This window comes from Saccopteryx bilineata, chromosome 3 (genome assembly GCF_036850765.1).
Source record: "Saccopteryx bilineata isolate mSacBil1 chromosome 3, mSacBil1_pri_phased_curated, whole genome shotgun sequence".
Lineage (NCBI taxonomy): Eukaryota > Metazoa > Chordata > Mammalia > Chiroptera > Emballonuridae > Saccopteryx > Saccopteryx bilineata.
This window is the reverse complement of record NC_089492.1, coordinates 267832061-267850871: the sequence shown is the minus strand read 5'-3', so window position 1 is coordinate 267850871 and position 18811 is coordinate 267832061. Positions and strand designations below refer to the sequence as shown.

Genomic DNA, 18811 nt, shown 5'->3' with positions numbered 1-18811 from the left:
GCCTTGGGGAGGGAGAGTGAACAGGAACCAGCAGCAAAGGTGCAGAGGAGAAGGGAAAGGATGACTGAGAGCGTCTTGACCCGAAGGAAGGTGATGTCCTTCGCTCCATGGGGTGGGACACACAGGAGGAGGGCAGGTGGGGGAAGGGTAATGCACGTAGCTCTGAACACCCTCTCCGGGCCACGGACAGCCAGCGGGAGTCTGGGAGTATAGATGTGGGGTTCAGGATTAAGCTTGGACTACAGCGGTAGATCTGGGAGTTACCAGCCAATAGAGGGGCTATTTGAAGCCATAAGCACAGAGAAGAGGGCTGGAGGAGGGCAGCGTGAGTGGCAGAGAAGGGGCAGAAAGGGCTTGGAGTGGAGCGTGGCATTAGGAGACAGGGAGGAGGAGGGGCAGTGAGAGGAAGACAAAGTGAGCCCCTGCCGAGGGGCAGGGTGAAGGGCACTAAATGGAAACAGTGATATTCATTAACACCTGAGCACAAAATATCGGTGTGTCACCGCCCTACGTGTTCTGTTACTCTGTGGTAGGTCCCCATCAGTTGGAAAGGAAGATATGAAAACTTACTTAACGTTGCCACTCACCCTATACTGTGGGCATGGTGGTTCTCCTGGCCATTTTACAGCCCAGGAGACTGGGGCACAAAGAGATCAAGTCACGAGTCCAAGGCCGCCCAGCGGGCAGGCGGGAGAGTGGGGATCGGCGCTGAGGCAGTCTGATGGCAGAGGCTACACGACCCTGCTCCTCACACCACAGACAGAGACCGGGTAGTCAGACTGGTCAGGTGGTGAAGAAGCTGAGAAGCAACAGGGTCTCCACACCCAAAGCAACTCTTGAACTTGTCCAGATGGCAGTTGTGTTGGGGTGCACATACGTGTAAATACAGGCCCACCCACAAGTGGGAGTGCCCATGGGGGTATATGCCATGGATGTGTGAGGGCAGAAGCTGGGTAGACTAGGGGTGGGTGCTGGACCCCTTTACTATTCCAAGCCCATGAACCAGCAGCACGGGCATCGCCCGGGAGTTTGTCAGAAATGCAGGGTCTCAGCCTCCACCACGGACCTGCTGAACCGGATCTGCCTGCTAACAAGGCCCCCAGGTGACGTGCGGGCACGTAGAAGAAATATCTGGAGGACCATTTCTCTAGATAATTACTGACACGCTTTCAATAAATGACGGTTGGATCCCAGCTCTTCATGCTGAAGCATTTTAGATGTTTTCATGTTCTTGCTTCTCTGTTGGTAGAAGCTGGTGAGCCTGGGGTATTATTTGGGATTCTATGGCTGGGGGTAGAATAGAACAGGTGATGGGACCAGAGATGCAGCTTGTAAATGGCCTGTGCCCAGGCATCCATTTCCCTAGGTATTTATTCAAACAGATCCCAAGCACATACGAAGTGCAGGCCTGTGCTAAGCAGTGAGAAAAGTCTCCCAGTTCAGTGGAGGAGACAGACCATCCATAGTCAGGATCGGGGTGGGGGCACAGGAAGAGTGAGCAAGGGTGCCTCGAGGGTGGGAGAGGCTTCACAGGGATTGCCGTCCTTGACATGACGAGGGGGAGCGTGCTTGGAGACCCACAGGCATGTGTGCTCGCATGTACCCTATCCCCCCAACACACAAACACGTGTGCAAATGAGAAAATGAAAATGGTCTCAGTCTACAGAGCGTGGGAAAAGGCTCTGGAACACTGGTCCTTCCCCTCCTGGCTGGAACGCGGAGCTGGGTGAAGAGGGTGTCAGACCCAGAAGCAGGGGACCCTGGCCGAAGAAGCACTTGGCTTTGCTCTCTTATTCTTCGGCATGCAAATGCAGCCTCTCCAAAGGAGGAAACATTTGGCTGAGATTCTAAGGGTGAGTAAACAACTGAGATGAAACCCCTGGGTTTCCCAGCTGTGCTGAGTGCTTGGGGCTCTTTTGGCCATTGTGAGAAAATGAAGACATTGTCAAAGAAAGAGAGAGCCCCCCAGGTAGGGGTTTGAATGCAGATTTGGTGTGACAGATGCACACAGAAACGAATACTTCACTGGAGTGACCCACACAGAATGGTCCGATGGACTTGGGTGCCACGCTGGAGCAGAAAGGCAGGGCTGTGCGGAGGGCAGGGCTTTTGGAGGGGACGGACCTGGGTCAGGAGCCCATCTACCTGTGGAAGGTTCTGGGCTGCAATTCCTCAGCACACCCTGAGCTTGAGTTTCCTCAACTACAATATGTGGGTGACAGTATCACCCTCTCCGGTGACATGTAATCCTTGCAGTGAGGAAGAGCTGGATAGCGTATGCCAAGTGCACAGCACAGTGCCTGGTGCTTGGTAGGTGTTCTCTTTACTACAATATGTGGGTGACAGTATCACCCTCTCCAGGGACATGTAATCCTTGCGGTGAGGAAGAGCAGTGAGGAAGAGCTGGATAGCGTATGCCAAGTGCACAGCACAGTGCCTGGCGCATGGTAGGTGTTCGCTTTGCTCAGCTCCGCTAACTCCCAGACAGCCTTGTGGGTTTTATAAAAGATGTCAGTCCTGGGGTCTCAGCAAGGACACATTCCTGAATTGGCCATTCCTTCAGCCTGGGTGTGTGGCCAACTGAATAACTGAATTTCCCCAGAATTTTGAGTTTCTCCTGGTACCCTTCTGCCTGGTAGGGAGCAGTCAGCGACAGTAGCCTAACAGGTCTATTCCCCTGAAATACTCTTACAAGCCGTGCCCTCTGGAGAAGGGTCTGGGTTCAGATTTATCTTAATTTATATAAATATTTCTCAAGTTCCTTATGTGCCAGGCCTAGCACCAGAGCCGGGGAGACAGCAGGAAACAAGGCAGATGGGTCTCTCAAAGCACGTCAGAGTCAGCAGGGGAGGCAGATGATGAAAATGCCAGTCTGTACAGTGGGGCAGTCTGGAATTGGAGAGGTCCATGGTCATGTGGGGGCCCACAGAGGGGACCCCCACCCAGGCCAAAACTGGGGAGAAAGCTTGTTAGAGGAAGTGAGTTCAAAAGGATGAAGAACTGGCCACACAAGTGGAATGGTGAGGATGGGACGGAGAAGAAATCACCCCAACGTGCAAAGCTAAGGGACAAAGGAAGCCCAGAAGTTCTGGGAACTGAACGTTCAGTATAGTTGGAACTTGGTGTTACAGCACTCAGCACGGGGCTAAGAAGGTCATCAAGGGCCATGGTAGCCATTTTACAATTTTGTAATGGTTAGAAGCCTTTCAGTGGCTTTAAGGAAGAAGTGACCTGCTTGTACATCACTGACCTCTTGCTGATTTCTGCCTGGAACACCTTTCACCTGGCTAATTCCCCTTCAGTCTTGAATGGTGGTGTAAGTCTTAGCTCCAGAACACCTGCAGCCCCCTAGGGCTGGTGGCTGGATGACCTGCAGCCCCCTAGGGCTGGTGGCTGGATGCCTCCCAGCTCTCTCTGCTCTATCTCAGCATTGGCCGTGCTGCATTGAGAGAGCTCCTCAGGCTTTCTGTCTGATCACTAGACCATACACTTCCTGAAGGCAGGCCATGCTCCGGGGCTGTTTTCCTAGCACCCAGGCTAAGAGCAAGTATAAAATTAGCATTTGCTAAATATTTGTTGAACTGCTTTGACTTCCAGGCAAAGACATATGTAGAAAAGCTCGGAGAAGCACATATCCCTGTAACGACACAGAGAAAATCATGGCCACAAAGGGCTGTTCCTCTGGGGACTGAAAGGGCTGCTCTCCTTTCCCTTTGATGCCACAGAGTAGCTTCCAGCTCTCGTAAAGGCCAGCTCTGGCCCTGGCTTGGTGGAAACAGCTCTGCAGGATGCACAGGGACATCGTCCTGATTCCCCCTCTCCTCAAGAACAACACTGTGGGGAGAAGGGGACAGCTGGCCTCGCCCTTACAGCCCGAGAGCCCTGCCTGGCCCTAGAAGCTCCAGGTGGTCCTAATTCTAGTGAGATCAGGCCCATTAAAGGCAAAAGTGAAAGTGCCTAAATTCATCCATGGGACTAGACACTGACTCTTCTTTCAAATTTTCTTTTTTTTATACAACTAGTAGCCTTTACATGTAATACATGGCTGTGCCATATGTTTATTCACCATTTCCTTATGGATAGACATTGAAATAGCTCCGGCCCTGGCCGGTTGGCTCAGTGGTATAGCGTCGGCCTGGTGTGCAGAAGTCCCGGGTTCGATTCCTGGCCAGGGCACACAGGAGAAGTGCTCATCTGCTTCTCCCCCCCCTCCCCCCCTCCTTCCTCTCTGTCTCTCTCTTCCCCTCCCGCAGCCGAGGCTCCATTGGAGCAAAGATGGCCCGGGCGCTGGGGATGGCTCCTTGGCCTCTGCCCCAGGCACTAGAGTGGCTCTGGTCGCAACAGAGCGATGCCCCGGAGGGGCAGAGCATCGCCCCCTGGTGGGCAGAGCATCGCCCCCTGGTGGGCGTGCCGGGTGGATCCCAGTCGGGCGCATGCGGGAGTCTGTCTGACTGTCTCTTCCCATTTCCGGCTTCAGAAAAATACAGGAAAAAAAAATAGCTTCTAATTGTTCAATTAATAAAGTGTCTTAGGAGACATCCTTATAGCTAAATCTTGATATGCAGTTTTACTCATCTTCTTCAGGTAAATTTCAAGGAGCGGAATTGCTGGGTCCAATGGCACGTGTATTTTTTAAGGCTTTGAAATCATATCACTGAATCACTCCCTAAAAAGTTGCAACTTTTTCTCAAATGTCAGCCTTGAGGAAGAGTATTTGTGGCTTCACACTGTTTCCAACATGGTTAAAATTTTGTTTGCTGACTTGAGTAGGGAAATGTGTTTCTTTTTTTATTATTATTTTATTTTTATGGAGACAGAGAGTCAGAGTGAGGGACAGACAGACAGGAAGGGGGAGAGATGAGAAGCATCAATTCTTTGTTGTGGCTCCTTAGTTGTTCATTGATTGCTTTCTCACATGCAACTTTACCGGAGGGGGGCGGTCTACAGCAGACCGAGTGACCCCTTGCTTAAGCCAGCAACCTTGGGCTTCAAGCCAGTGACCATGGAGTCATGTCTATGATCTCGCGCTCAAGCCAGTGACCCTGCACTCAAGCTAGTGAGCCTGCGCTCAAGCCTGCGACCTTGGGGTTTTGAACCTGCATCCTCCGCATCCCAGTCTGATGCTCTGTCCATTGCACCGCCTGATTAGGTGGGAAATGTGTTTCATTACCAGTGGAATCTGCATTTCTTTCATGATCAGTGAGTTTGATGTCTTTTCATTTCTATTTCCTCTGTTAGGAAGCGTTAGTTAATAGACCTGTTCATTTTAAAGGCTTGTAGAGCAGGAATATTCTCCTTAATGATTTTAAGAGCTTTTTGTGCACCAAGTTGGTAACCCTTCACAGATTATGTGTTGCAAATATTTTTGTCCATTTACTGTTTGAATCTTTTATGGCTTTTCAAACAATAATTTCATTTGATGTTTTATTTAATCAAATCTAACAGTTTTTGCTTTTCTGAATTTGACTTTGGTGTCACTCTCTAAAGTAAGGCCCGATCTGAGGTTCGAGTTTCATGTTCTGGTACTGGAGTTTACAGGGCTCGGTGTTTGAGGCATGATTGTTTTTTTTTTTTTTTCCTTTTTCCAAATGTTTAAGCCCACTCTTTTAAAGCCATTTATTAAATAATCTTTACCCTCTTCCATGGGTTAGAAATGACACTTTAACTATATATTCAAGACATCTCTCACTCTCAAACACACACACGCGCGCGCACACACACACACTCTCTCTCTCTCTCTCTCTCTCTCTCTCTCTGTCTCTCTCTCTCTTTCTCTCTCTCAGGAATCTAATTCTGGCTCCTTATTCTCCCCCACTGACTTGTGTGTCCACTCCTTTATTCATCCTGAATTGCAACATTATTTTAGCCTATAACAACAGTTTAATATCTGGAAGAGTTACTCTTTTGAAACCACCCCCCCCCCAGCTTTTCTGCATGTGAATTCTTCTAGATTACAAATTCTCATTTAAGGGCACGCATCAGAATTAACAATGAAGCACTCTAACAACATTGATGGCTGGTTTCCACCTCCAGCATAAAAAAATCAAAACCTCTAGGGTGTAAGCTAAGCATTAAGGTATTTGCCAAAGTACAGAGGGATTAAGAACCACAACTCTAGATGAACTTCAGAATAAGTATCTGAGGGTAAAGGCCAGATCCATCTGGTTGCTGTTTATTCCCAGACCGGGTGTCTGCCACAGAGGTGCCATTCAATCAGTATTTGTTGAGCAAAAGAGTATATTAATTCATGTTTATTTGGTAACCAGCACCCTTACTTCATTCTTGGACTCCCAAAGATAACTTTTTGTGTTAGAGAAGGTGAGGCAACTGGCCTTGGTCGGCAAACTGTGGCTCGCGAGCCACATGCGGCTCTTTGGCCCCTTGAGTGTGGCTCTTCCACAAAGGGTACTCTACCCTAATTAAGTTAATAACAATGTACCTACCTAGATACATAGTTTAAGTTTAAAAAATTTGGCTCTCAAAAGAAATTTCAGTTGTTCTGTTGATATTTGGCTCTGTTGACTAGTGAGTTTGCCGACCACTGGTAGGGTGGTGAGGAACAGCTGAGTTACATGTGAAGAGGACTGCTACAGTCAATATCAGAAGGATGGACGGGAGGAAGAGAGAGCAGGTGCATCCTATGTTCCCCGAGGACATAGAACAAGGAAGGAAGTTTCAGGGACACCTAATAGGCTCTTAGGAGGGGTCAGATCTATAAAAAAAATGATCATAGGTGCTCAGTGGTTGAGAGAGTCGGCTACTACCCCACCACTGGATATGCCTAGACAGTGTAGACAGATGTGCCATTCTCTTGTGGGCAGTGATTCAGGGAGGACCCCCAGATTCAGGATTTGAGACCTGGTCATCTCTAAAGATCTGTTCCAGTATGGAGATTGTGATTCTTAAAAACATTTATTTTTAGCCCTGGCCGGTTGGCTCAGTGGTAGAGCATCGGCCTGGCGTGCAGAAGTCCCAGGTTTGATTTCCGGCCAGGGCACACAGGAGAAGCGCCCATCTGCTTCTCCACCCCTCCCCCTCTCCTTCCTCTCTGTCTCTCTCTTCCCCTCCTGCAGCCAAGGCTCCATTGGAGCAAAGATGGCCCGGGCGCTGGGGATGGCTCCTTGGCCTCTGCCCCAGGCGCTAGAGTGGCTCTGGTCGCAACAGAGCGATGCCCCGGAGGGGCAGAGCATCGCCCCCTGGTGGGCAGAGCGTTGCCCCCTGGTGGGTGTGCCGGGTGGATCCCGGTCGGGCACATGCGGGAGTCTATCTAACTGTCTCTCCCCATTTCCAGCTTCGGAAAAATACAAAAACAAAACAAAACAAAAAAAACACTTATTTTTAAATACTCTGTTCATGAAATTCTGTGATCAGGGGAAAGGTTCTTAGTTCGTGAGAAAAATTCAGACTAAGCCCACAGGTCAGGACAAAGGGAGATCCCTGTGCTGGTGACTTTGACTCGGGGAATGTGGGGTCCAGACCGTGTCACATCCCCAAACTGGCAATAGGCCTAAGACACTCACCCTTGCCATGTGATGTTTCGATAATCCAGGTGCAGTTCAAGTTGTTGGGGTAGAAGTCAGGAAACCCTGGTGACAAGATGGTGCCACTGGAGCCTTGAACGAAGCCACCGCAGAGAGCTACAGGAGTGAAGAAGGCGGTGAAAAACTGGAATGGCTCAAGGAGCTCCCCCCACAATCCTCCTAGGAACCTGTTCCCCATCTCCTTTTAAACCTGCAGCCCTTCCACATGGTAGGAGAGTCAGTTCCCCTGGTTTCACACAGCAGGAAACGAATCACGACTTCAGCAGCCCCTCAGGGACGCCTCACCTTCACAGCTGGGCAGGGCCCGGCTCCACTGGAAGTTGGGCTCACACTCCAGGGGCTCCCCGTCGCTTAAGGTGTAGCCCGAGTCGCAGCTGAAAGTCACCAGTGCGCCCACATAGAAGTCATTTCCATGACGCTGCCCATTTACGGGGATCCCTGGATCCAGACAGTGGTCTGACTGCAGTGTTATAGCTGGAAGAGAGAGCCCACAGCTGGAAAAGACAGCTCATCGTCACCAGAGGGGGACCCCAGCTGACTCACAATGGGTGGAGAGAGAGAGAGAGCCCTGCTTTACGGAAGGCTTAAGTTGTCCTTGACCCACTCATCAAACATGGCTGTCAATATCTGTGGAGGGAGTAGTTGAAGACCTAAGAGAACACATAAGTTGGCTCGATCATTCATGCATTCAATAAACATAAGTTGAGTGTCTACTAGGGCTTAGACTCCATGCTGAGGCTTATGGATATAAACTCAAGTAGCAAAATGACCCTGTCCTGATGGTGCTCTCAGCCTTGCTTTCTACAGTGGTCACGGAACTGAACTGACATCAATCTCTCTACATCGAGGCACCAGCAATATGTGCAGAAGGTGATGAGAGAGGGTGAGTGGGTGGGAGATGCCATCTCACTTCCACTTCATGATATGCCAAATACTCTGTCCCCAGAGCGCCCAACGTGGCGCCACCTGGTTTGTCCGCACGTGGAAGAGGCCCTCCGAGTGCCCACAAGGAGCTGGTCTGCAGGCCATCAGCTTTCACGGCTTCTAAAGGCTGGACTCTTTCTAACGGTTTGTTAGAAAGCAGCTCTCATTCTCTCTAAAGGTTGAGCTCTGAGCGACGCGTAGCTCAGGGGAGGGTCTCCGAGGAGCACAGCTCTGAGGACACCATGGGGACAGGCCCAAGCGGGGAGCCTCATGGTGGAGCACGGTCCTGGGACCCTTCACCTCCCCGGGCCCACCCTGCCACCTGCCTTGCCAAGCCTGTTATCCCGGACTCACTCTCATAGCGGAGCTGGAAGCCGATGTCCGAGTGGCTCTTGTCGGTGGAGAAGAGGAGGTAGAGGTAGTTGCTGGTGCTGATGAGGAACTGGGGGACTTGGGTGCCATGGTAAACTCCGATCAGGGGCGCCGAGTACGTCCGTCCATCTCGCACTTCCAGCGTATCGTAGTTCACCTCCGTTTTAAATCTGCCGAAGACGGAGAAGAAGATTTCTTGAGAAACTTGGAGCTTATTAATTTGCAAATGACAAAAGGCCCTGTCTGACCCAGGGCTTCAGAACAATCCGATTTTGGCAGGCTGGGATATTTTAAAATAATTTGCACACAGTCACTGGCGATGTGGAAGAACTTTCTCTACCGTCTTTAACCCCTTCTCCTCCCACAGGGGACAGCTCTCTCCAGCCTCCCTGTGGCCTAGAGGCTCAATGACTAGGTCGTGGGGTTAGAATGGTCCAGGCCAACGTCAGCTAACTATATAGCCCAGGGTTGAACCTGGTCTATAGCCTGTTTTTGTATGGTCTGAGAGCAAAGAATGCTTTCCACATTTGTAAAAGGTTATTTTATTTTAGAAGCCAAGAATACGTAACAGATATATATCCACAGGTATCCACAAAATCTAAACAACTATTAATACCTAGCCCTTCACAGAAAAGTCTGTGAACTGCTCTCCTAGAACACGAATGCTTTGTCTAGAAACTTGTGTTTATATTAGGGTGGCTTCCTCCCCCACCCACCCACCCAAGGGGCATCGCTGGGGTGGGAGCTGGAAGGGGGGCCCAGGAGCAGTTTTGGGTCAGAGGCCAGGAAGCCTGCCTTCCTATATTAGAAATTTCAGGGTTATGCTCTGCAGATGCTAATGCCACCTTCAACTTCTCACGGTGTCTGTCGGCCCACCCCCCCTCCTCTGGTCTTAGTCCCTTAAATAGCATAAACAAACCGCACTACGGAGACAGGGCCAAGGGCAAAGCCGGTGCCGTCTGCCCTGCCCAAGACAGTCTGTCCCAGCGTCCTCTGACCCGTCTGACAGACCAGCGGCCGTGCTGGACCCCCGCCTTCCCCAGATTCCCTCTGACCCCCCTCCGTAGAGATCACCTCTCACTCCCCCCACCCCCTACCCCCGGGAGGCTCTGGTTACAAGCACCTGTCGAAGGTGATTTTGATGGGGTAGCCTGGCTGGGCTTCGATCACCCAGGCACAGCTCAGGGCGTCCTTGTAGAAGCCAGGCCAGCCCGGAGACAGGATGGTGCCACTGGGCGAAGTCAGGTGACCACCGCAGGGAGCTGGGGGACGGAAGGGAGAGAAGCCGCTTTCTTAGGGGGACAAATGAACAAACAAACAAAAATATCTTCCTATAAAATGTGTCTGCCAACAAGGGTTGTTCTTGCTTTTATGAAAATTACATAAACCTTATGCACTGTGAGCTCCGTCCATTGGGACCCTCGTGGATATGTTCAATCGCATCATTTGAGGAATTTTATTAAAGGCCAGAGGGGAGAAATGAAAAGAATCCTTTAAACAAAGTTCTTTGCCCTTCTAGAAGAGCTGTATGTAGTACAGCTCGTCTTTGAGTCACATGGTCTTTTCTTTGTTTCTCACCCAGTTGTCAGGCCTGTAGCAGAGGCAGAGACCCAGCCTGCACCCACCCCAGCACCCAGCGCTCTGGCACGGGACAGTGGGCAGAGCCCGCACACTCAGCTCTGAGCACTAGCATGACCAGCTCCGCTGTGAGCCCTGTGAGGGCAGGAACCCTATTGTCTTACACACGTCAGAAGCCCCAGCATTTAGCCTAGAGCTTGGCACAGTTGTGCCAAAAATCAGTGGTTATTGCTTGGATGAATCGATGAACGGATGGAAGGGTAAATGAATGCTGCCCATGTCGGTGACTCCACCAGATGCTGGGTGGTCTAGGCACACCTCTGATCTCGCCAAGCCTGTTATCCCGGCCCCGGCCCGTTGGTCTCTCTGGGCATTCTTCCCATTCCCTTACTGCCCATTCTTACCCACAGCTTTGCCATCATCCTTGCCTCTTCCTGCAACCAGACCCTTGGCCCCCATGGTGGTCATGAGAGCTCTCTCAGCCCTCCTCCTTCAGGGCACATGGTCGGATTTCACAGTGGAAGTAACACTAGGTCATGTGACTGCCTTGACCAATAAAACGAGAGCAGAGTAATGAGTGTCATGTCTATATAGAACATGACTGTGGAACAGAACAGGAGTGGAAATGGAAGTCCCATCAGCTGGACCTTGAAGTGACTCCGAGGAGTGAGCCCCTGATGCCTGTGTTATACGTGTAGTCCGAGTGAGATATAAACTCCCGTTTTGAAGCCACTGAGATTTGGGGGTTGCTTGTTAGCACTGTCTAACCTAGGCCACCCCGACTAACACCTCCCCCCACCCCCAGTGCTGCTGCTGCTGCTGTCACCACCTCCACCATGTCAGACATCTAGCCTCACATCATCAATCACGTTCACGCGTCACTTAACACAAACCCTGGGAGGGGCTTGCTGTTATTTTCCCCATCTTACAGCCAGGACAGCTGACGCTAATGGAGGTTAGGTAACTCGTTCTGGGTTAGCGAGTGATAGCGCCTGGGCTCAGACCTGGAAAGATGGCATAAACCCAGAGATCTTCGGCTAAGCAGCCTCCCAGTTTGAAAGGAACCCCTGCTTTCTTGGGATTTCTTTATAGTGGGGCTTCCAGATGCCAAAAATGCCCCGAGCAAGGCCGGGAAGGGGATAATGAGCTGCAAAGCACTTCTGTCTCTGCACATTTTTATACATTCCTCCAGGCACTCAGTTTCATGAAATCCAGCCGAATATAGCACACCTCTTCTTCTCCCAAATCTATATACACTTCTTGGAAATGTCTAAAGTAACTGTCAAATGTTCTTAATAGAAAGTTATATTAGGAAGTTAATTGACAAAAAGATAAAAAGATAATAATGGTGATGATAATAGTAGACAACTCATCCCGATGACACGATGCTGATTGCTTTATCCCCATTTGACAGAGGAGAAAACTAAGGCTAAGTAGGCTAAGAGTTTAGATCGAGAGCTAACAAAGTTAGAGCTGAGCTTTACCCTCAAGACCTCTGTCTTCAAATTTCCCTGCAGCACGTAATAATAGTTCTACCACCACGGCTGACAGCAACGAGCTCATGGGTGTTGAGAGCTTACTACATGGAAGGGCTTACGGATTATCCTTGTGACAGTTGCAACACTAAAAGGCAGATACTGTTATTGTCCTCATTTTGTAGGCAGGGATTATTATCCATTTCCAGTAAGCTGAGGCTTGGAGAACCTATGTAATTACATAGCACCTATTTCAAACATCGAGAGTAAATTGCAAAGGGGTATTATCACTACCTGGATAAGCCTAGTTTTCAAAACCCATCCACTCATCTCTCTGAAATCATGAAAGCTTTCCTCTACTTCTCCAACGGGCACGTGAGACCTTGAGTAGGTGGGGAGGGGCACAGCAACGGCTCCGTCCCTGGGTCCCCTTGCAGGTACTGAACCTCAGCAGAATCTGGGACTCCCTATCAACAAAACCCTATCTAAAACATCCAGCGAGGGAAGCCCGCATCTTGCCTTTGGTAGTCACCGTTTTGCCTTCTCTCTGCTGTATCGTTTTATTCGCCAGCTCATCTCTTCCTCCTGCTCCTATGGCCTCTCTATTCATTCCACCCTTCCCTCTTTTTTAGCCAGGCAGGGTTCCTAAATGCATGTCCCTTTAACATTTGAAAAGAGGCTCAACCTCACTCTCTAAGAAAATACATATTAAAACTACAATGAGAAATTATTTCTCGTCAGGTAGACAAAACTCAAAGTTTGGTGATATGTGACGCTAGGGGAAAGCAGGTATTCTAGGACCTCATTGGTGGAATTGCCAGGCGACACAACCGCTATGAAGGAAAATTGGTAATAGTCAACAAAATTCATATGCACTTATTCTATGACTCAGCAATTCTATCTGTAGATCTCTATCCTCAAGATATATTGGCAAAATATGAACTGATATATGTATATATGTATGTATGTATGTATGTATGTATCTATCTATCTATCTATCTATAGATCTATATCTATATCTCACCAAGGCTATACAAAGCAGCACTATAATAGCAAAAAATTGACAGCAGCCCAAATGTTCGGCAATGGGGAGCGGAGTGAATGAACTGGGGTAATCAACAAAATGAACTATTTATGCAGCTATCAAATAAGAATAAAGAATGGTTTGTATAAAGCCATGGAGGGGGTCCTCAGAATATATTAAGTGAATAAAAGCAAGGTAGAGAAGTAAAAACTAAGGGGATTGAATGATTCTATATCTAAGAAAGGGGTGCAGGACACATATATACACTTACACTAACAGCCCATGAAAAAGCAAAGCAAATCAAAATCTCAGGTTACTGCCCTCCTGGCCGGTTGGCTCAGCGGTAGAGCTTCGGCCTGGCGTGCGGGGGATCCGGGTTTGATTCCCGGCCAGGGCACATAGGAGAAGCGCCCATTTGCTTCTCCACCCCCCCTCCTTCCTCTCTCTCTCTTCCCCTCCCGCAGCCAAGGCTCCATTGGAGCAAAGATGGCCCGGGCGCTGGGGATGGCTCCTTGGCCTCTGCCCCAGGCGCTAGAGTGGCTCTGGTCGCGGCAGAGTGACGCCCCGGAGGGGCAGAGCATCGCCCCTGGTGGGCGTGCCGGGTGGATCCCGGTCGGGTGCATGCGGGAGTCTGTCTGACTGTCTCTCCCCGTTTCCAGCTTCAGAAAAATACAAAAAAAACCCAAAAAAACCCTCAGGTTACTATGGAAAGAGGGAGTGAGCAGGGCAAAGGAGACAGGGATAGAAGCTGACTCAATATATACCTTCTCTTTAACTTTGGAACTTGGTCAATATTTTGCACAATTAAAAGGAAATACTGACATTTGATAAGTCATTTCTCAAAACTCAAAAAGCAGAGGAAATAAATGTATCAGTTGGTGGTGTGTCACACATGAAGAAACTGGTATAAGAAAGTTAAAAATGCTGTAGTTTGATAGCCTATCCCTAGCAGGATACAGGGACAAGAAGAACTGAAAGAAAACCAACTTAAACTGTTTTCAGTAATCATATTGCCGTAGGTAGTACTGGCATTACAATTCTGAGATGCCTGGGTGTGTGTGATGGATTGGGAAATTAGGTTGGTGTTGTTGGGAACTGGGTTTTCAGCAAGGCTGAGAAGAGATGCATACATGACATCAAGGAAGTTAAGGAAAAAGGAAAAATTGTTCTTACATTGGAAATAAAATGAACCCAGGATGCATTTTATCTTTTCTTTTTCTTTTTTCTTTTTATTCAGTGAGAGGAGAGAAGGTAGAGACAGACTCCTGCATGCACCCCAACCAGGATCCACCCGGTAAGCCCATTAGGGGGTGATGCTCTGCCCATCTGAGGTGTTGCTCCATTGCTCAGCAACTGAGCTCTTCTTAGGACCTGAGGTAAAGGCCATGGAGCCATCCTCAGTGTCTGGGGTCAACTCACTCTAATTGAACCATGACGGCAGGAGGGGAAGAGAGGGAGAGAGAGAAGTGCGAGGGGGAGGGGTAGAGAAGCAGATGGGTGCAGATGGAGAAGCATTTGTGCCCTGACTGGAAACTGAACCCTAGACATCCACACACAGGGCCAATGCTCTACCACTGAGCCAACTGACCAGGGTGCATTTTATCTTTTCAAAACTGTTTTTTAGCTCTGTTCATGAAAAAGACTTAGAAACAAGGAACCACTCAATAGTAATAAGCATCTGCAGAGCCCAGATGCTAAACATCATTTATTATTTTTAAAAAACAACAACAACAAAAACCAGACTCCTTGGAGAAATAGCTGATTGTAGGCCAGGGGCAGAAAATGTTCGAGATGAGGTTGGGCTAATTTCAGAAGGCTCCCACTGGCCAAGGGGACAACTGGAGGTTCGATAAGAGTAATACTGGCAATGGATTTAAATATATAAAATGTATTTAAATCCGTTGGGCTTTCATAGTATTTAAAAATGTTCAACTTTGGAAGGTGGTAGGGAATCGACTCATTAATAGGAAAACTGGTCAATGAAGAAAAATAATTAAGTTATTTCTCTTGCCTTTCCTTTAGGAACTATACCTCAGGGTAACCAAATAGTTGATGGGGGCAAGTTTTCTTCCAGTCTCCCAGCTTATAAAAGAAGAAGAAACGACAGCGCGTCACCATGTTGCAGTCCCAAGGCTCTGATCACTGACTGCTCCTAATGTCCCCAAAAGAGAGGCAGGCAGACGTTATGTGCCTCCAGTGGAGGCACACAGCCCTGCCTATAAAATAGTCTGGCAAGAAAATGAGACCTAAATTTGATTAGGCTTCTAGATCTTACTGTCAATTAAAGAAAATATAAGATAGAGGGATCATATTATACAACCTCCTAGGGATGTAATCACCAAAATTCAGAATGTAAGAGACTCCTCAGGATAAATAACCCAGCTTCTGCACCAGAAGACTGAAAGGGGTAGGGGGTGGACGCGTCTAGATGGAAGACAACTTGAGACATGTAAGCTAATTGTAATGTATAAACCTAACTAGGATTCTGACTTTTTTTTTTTTTTTTTCTGAAGCTGGAAACAGGGAGAGACAGTCAGACAGACTCCCGCATGCGCCCGACCGGGATCCACCCGGCACGCCCACCAGGGGCTACGCTCTGCCCACCAGGGGGCGATGCTCTGCCCATCCTGGGTGTCGCCATGTTGCGACCAGAGCCACTCTAGCGCCTGGGGCAGAGGCCACAGAGCCATCCCCAGCGCCCGGGCCATCTTTGCTCCAATGGAGCCTTGGCTGCGGGAGGGGAAGAGAGAGACAGAGAGGAAAGTGCAGCGGAGGGGTGGAGAAGCAAATGGGCGCTTCTCCTGTGTGCCCTGGCCGGCAATCGAACCCGGGTCCTCTGCACGCTAGGCCGACGCTCTACCGCTGAGCCAACCGGCCAGGGCCTGACTTTTTTTAAAAAAGAAAATACTATAGGCCCTGGCTGGTTGGCTCAGTGGTAGAGCGTCGGCCTGGCGTGCAGAAGTCCCGGGTTCGATTCCCGGCCAGGGCACACAGGAGAAGCGCCCATCTGCTTCTCCACCCCTCCCCCTCTCCTTCCTCTCTGTCTCTCTCTTCCCCTCCCGCAGCCGAAGCTCCATTGGAGCAAAGATGGCCCGGGCGCTGGGGATGGCTCTGTGGCCTCTGCCCCAGGCGCTAGAGTGGCTCTGGTCGCGGCAGAGCGACGCCCTGGAGGGGCAGAGCATCACCCCCTGGTGGGCAGAGCATCGCCCTTGGTGGGCGTGCTGGGTGGATCCCGGTCAGGCGCATGCGGGAGTCTGTCTGACTTTCTCTCCCCGTTTCCAGCTTCAGAAAGAAAAAAAAAAAAAAAGAAAATACTATAAAAGAAAGGATTAGATAATCATGGAAATTGATTGTATTCAGTAGTTGTTGGGTTTTTTTTTTTTTTTAAGATAATGGTATTGTGGTTGTGTTTTAAAGAGTTAGGGATGCATATTAAAATGTTGTAGATGAAATATTTTGCCTGGAATTTGCTTCACAAGAATCCCAGGGCAGGGGGGTGGTAGGTGGGGTGTAAAGTGGAACACAATAGGCCACGAGTTTGTAATTGTTGAAGCTGGGGGATGGGTACATGGGGGTTCATTATATCAGTCCCCTGGTTTGAAGTTTTCATTGAGATTGCTGGGGTGAACAAAGGCAGTAGAAGCAGGGGCTTGAACAGATATCTGTACAGCCGTGTTCTCAGCAGCGCCGTTCACAAGAGCCGAAAGGCGGCGACAACCCAGAAGGCCCATCAATGGATAAATGAGTAAACAAAATGAGTTATACACATACAATGGAGTCTTTTTCAGCCTTAAAAAGGAAAGAAATTCTGACACATGCAACATCATTAATCAAAATGGAGAACATTACGCTTAGTAAAACAAGCCAGTCACAAAAGGACAACTATGAGGTTATTTTACTTATATGAGGAACTTAGCCGCACTCAGAGAAAGTAGCACGGTGGTAGCCAGGGGGCGGGGCGGAGGGAATGGGGAGTCAGTGTTCAAATGGGCACAGAGTTTCTCAGTTTTGTGAGATGAAAAGAGTTCTAAAGATGGATGGTGGTGATGGCTGCACGGTATGAATGCAGTAAATATCACCGAACGGTACGCCTAAAATTGGGTAAGATGGTAAATTTTGTAATGTGAATTTTACTAAAAAAAAAAACCCCAAACTGGAAAAGAATAATGTTGGGGTAAAAACAGAAACATACATGCACATACACCACACAGATGCACGGAAAAGGGACAAAAAGAGGAGAGGGTCCTGCCTTGAATAGAAAGAAGGGCTCAGCAATAAGACAAGAGATCCTAAGCCCAGCCCAGCGCCTGGGGCACGGCAGGTGCTCAATACATATTTTTTTTTTTGAAGGAATGAGACACTGATTGCAAGGTAGAGGTACTGGGTGTCATGACTAAATTGTGTCCCTCCACCATTTAGTTGTAGAATGAAAGGAGAATGAACTTTGGAGTCAGACGGCATTCAAATCTGGATGTGAATCCTGACTCTCCCATTCACTCAGCTGTGTGATCTTGGGCAAGTTACCTAACCACTCTGTGCTTCAGTTTCCTCATCTGTGAAGTGAAGATAAGAACAATATCTACCTCATAGGGGTAGATTGTCAGGGGTATTCAATAGGACAGTGTGTGTAAACCACTTGCTGGGAACTGCTCAATTATTACTAGCTGGGTGATCTCAGGTAAGCCAATTCATCTCATCGTTTTCCAGAGTCCTCATGTATAGAGCATCGTAATATCTTTCTCACAAGAGTGACAAGAAGATTGAGTAACATAATGTTAAGAGACTTGGTAACTACCCGACTTTTTCCTTGGAGGCCTACACGAGCTACAAACATCATTCAGATTCTTTTTGTGGGAGGGGAGAGAACGGGCCTTCTTTCTTTATTATAGAACTTAAATTTTTTCTGATTATAAAAGCAACATATTTTGTATACACACAGAGGAAAAAAAACCCTGCACGTGTTTATACCAGACTATTATTAAACTATTTTCTGCTGGGGAGTGAGATTGGGAAATGGGTATTTTCACTTTAAACTTTATTTCACATGTGTATTACTTAAATTTTTTTACAACCACCAAATATTACTTTAAAAAATGAAAATACATACTCTATATACTCACTTTAGATTATTTATCTTCTTCTTTTCTGGGGTGTGTGTGTGTATATTTCTTGTAAGCAACATTTTTTTAACCCAATTTGCGTCTTTGTCTTTTAATAAAGACTTTAATTACCTTCACTGTCAGAACTGATATGTCTGTCTTATTGCCATCAGTTTGCCTTATGCCGTCAATTTCTGACGCTTCCATGGGGTGTCCCGTCTTTGTCTGTTGCGATTGACAATATGTCTCTATTTGTCTTAAATCTCTACTGGGATAAGGAAAGTAGAAAACCTGCTTTTCATCCTGTTTGTGGATGATTTTAAGACTTTCATAAACATGCTTGAATTTATAGTCTCTCTAGTGATATAATTCAAGAACAATACAGTAACAGTGTAGCCAAGAGTCTGGGTTTGAATTTTGGCTCTGTCACTTACAAGCAACCTGGGCAAGTGACTTCACTTCTCTGTGGCTTGGTGGGGACAATAACTACACCTCCTTCCCAGACTGGTGCATGGCTGAAACGAGAGGTAAAACACTTATCATCGTGGGATACAATGAGCTGGTTCTTCTTTAAAAAATCCAAGGAAGCAAGGACTGTGGGGAGAGAGAAGCAGGCAGTCCTTGGTGGATGGCTCCACTACCTAGCAGTCTCTCTTAGGAAACTTCTGATTTCAAACATATGGATCCCTTATGTTTTCTCGATTAGGAGTCATCAAAATACAGCCCAGGGCCCAAACCCAGGCCCTTTACTTGTGGTGTCTCAGGCTGTTCTCATATCACTATGAACAAGTCAGAGAC

General features: G+C 48.3%; 1 protein-coding gene across 2 annotated transcripts in view; it reads right to left on the bottom strand.

The window, feature by feature from the left end:
* CSMD2 (CUB and Sushi multiple domains 2) overlaps positions 1 to 18811 on the bottom strand; it is a 606087-nt gene that overhangs the window by 190311 nt on the left and 396965 nt on the right. For both annotated transcript variants that reach the window (XM_066269721.1, XM_066269723.1), the window contains exons 16-19: positions 9961 to 10099; positions 8820 to 9007; positions 7827 to 8015; positions 7521 to 7637 (exon numbers count right to left, since the gene is read on the bottom strand). In XM_066269721.1, coding sequence (XP_066125818.1) covers positions 7521 to 7637; positions 7827 to 8015; positions 8820 to 9007; positions 9961 to 10099 — 633 coding nt within the window. The remainder of the gene's footprint in view (positions 1 to 7520; positions 7638 to 7826; positions 8016 to 8819; positions 9008 to 9960; positions 10100 to 18811) is intronic.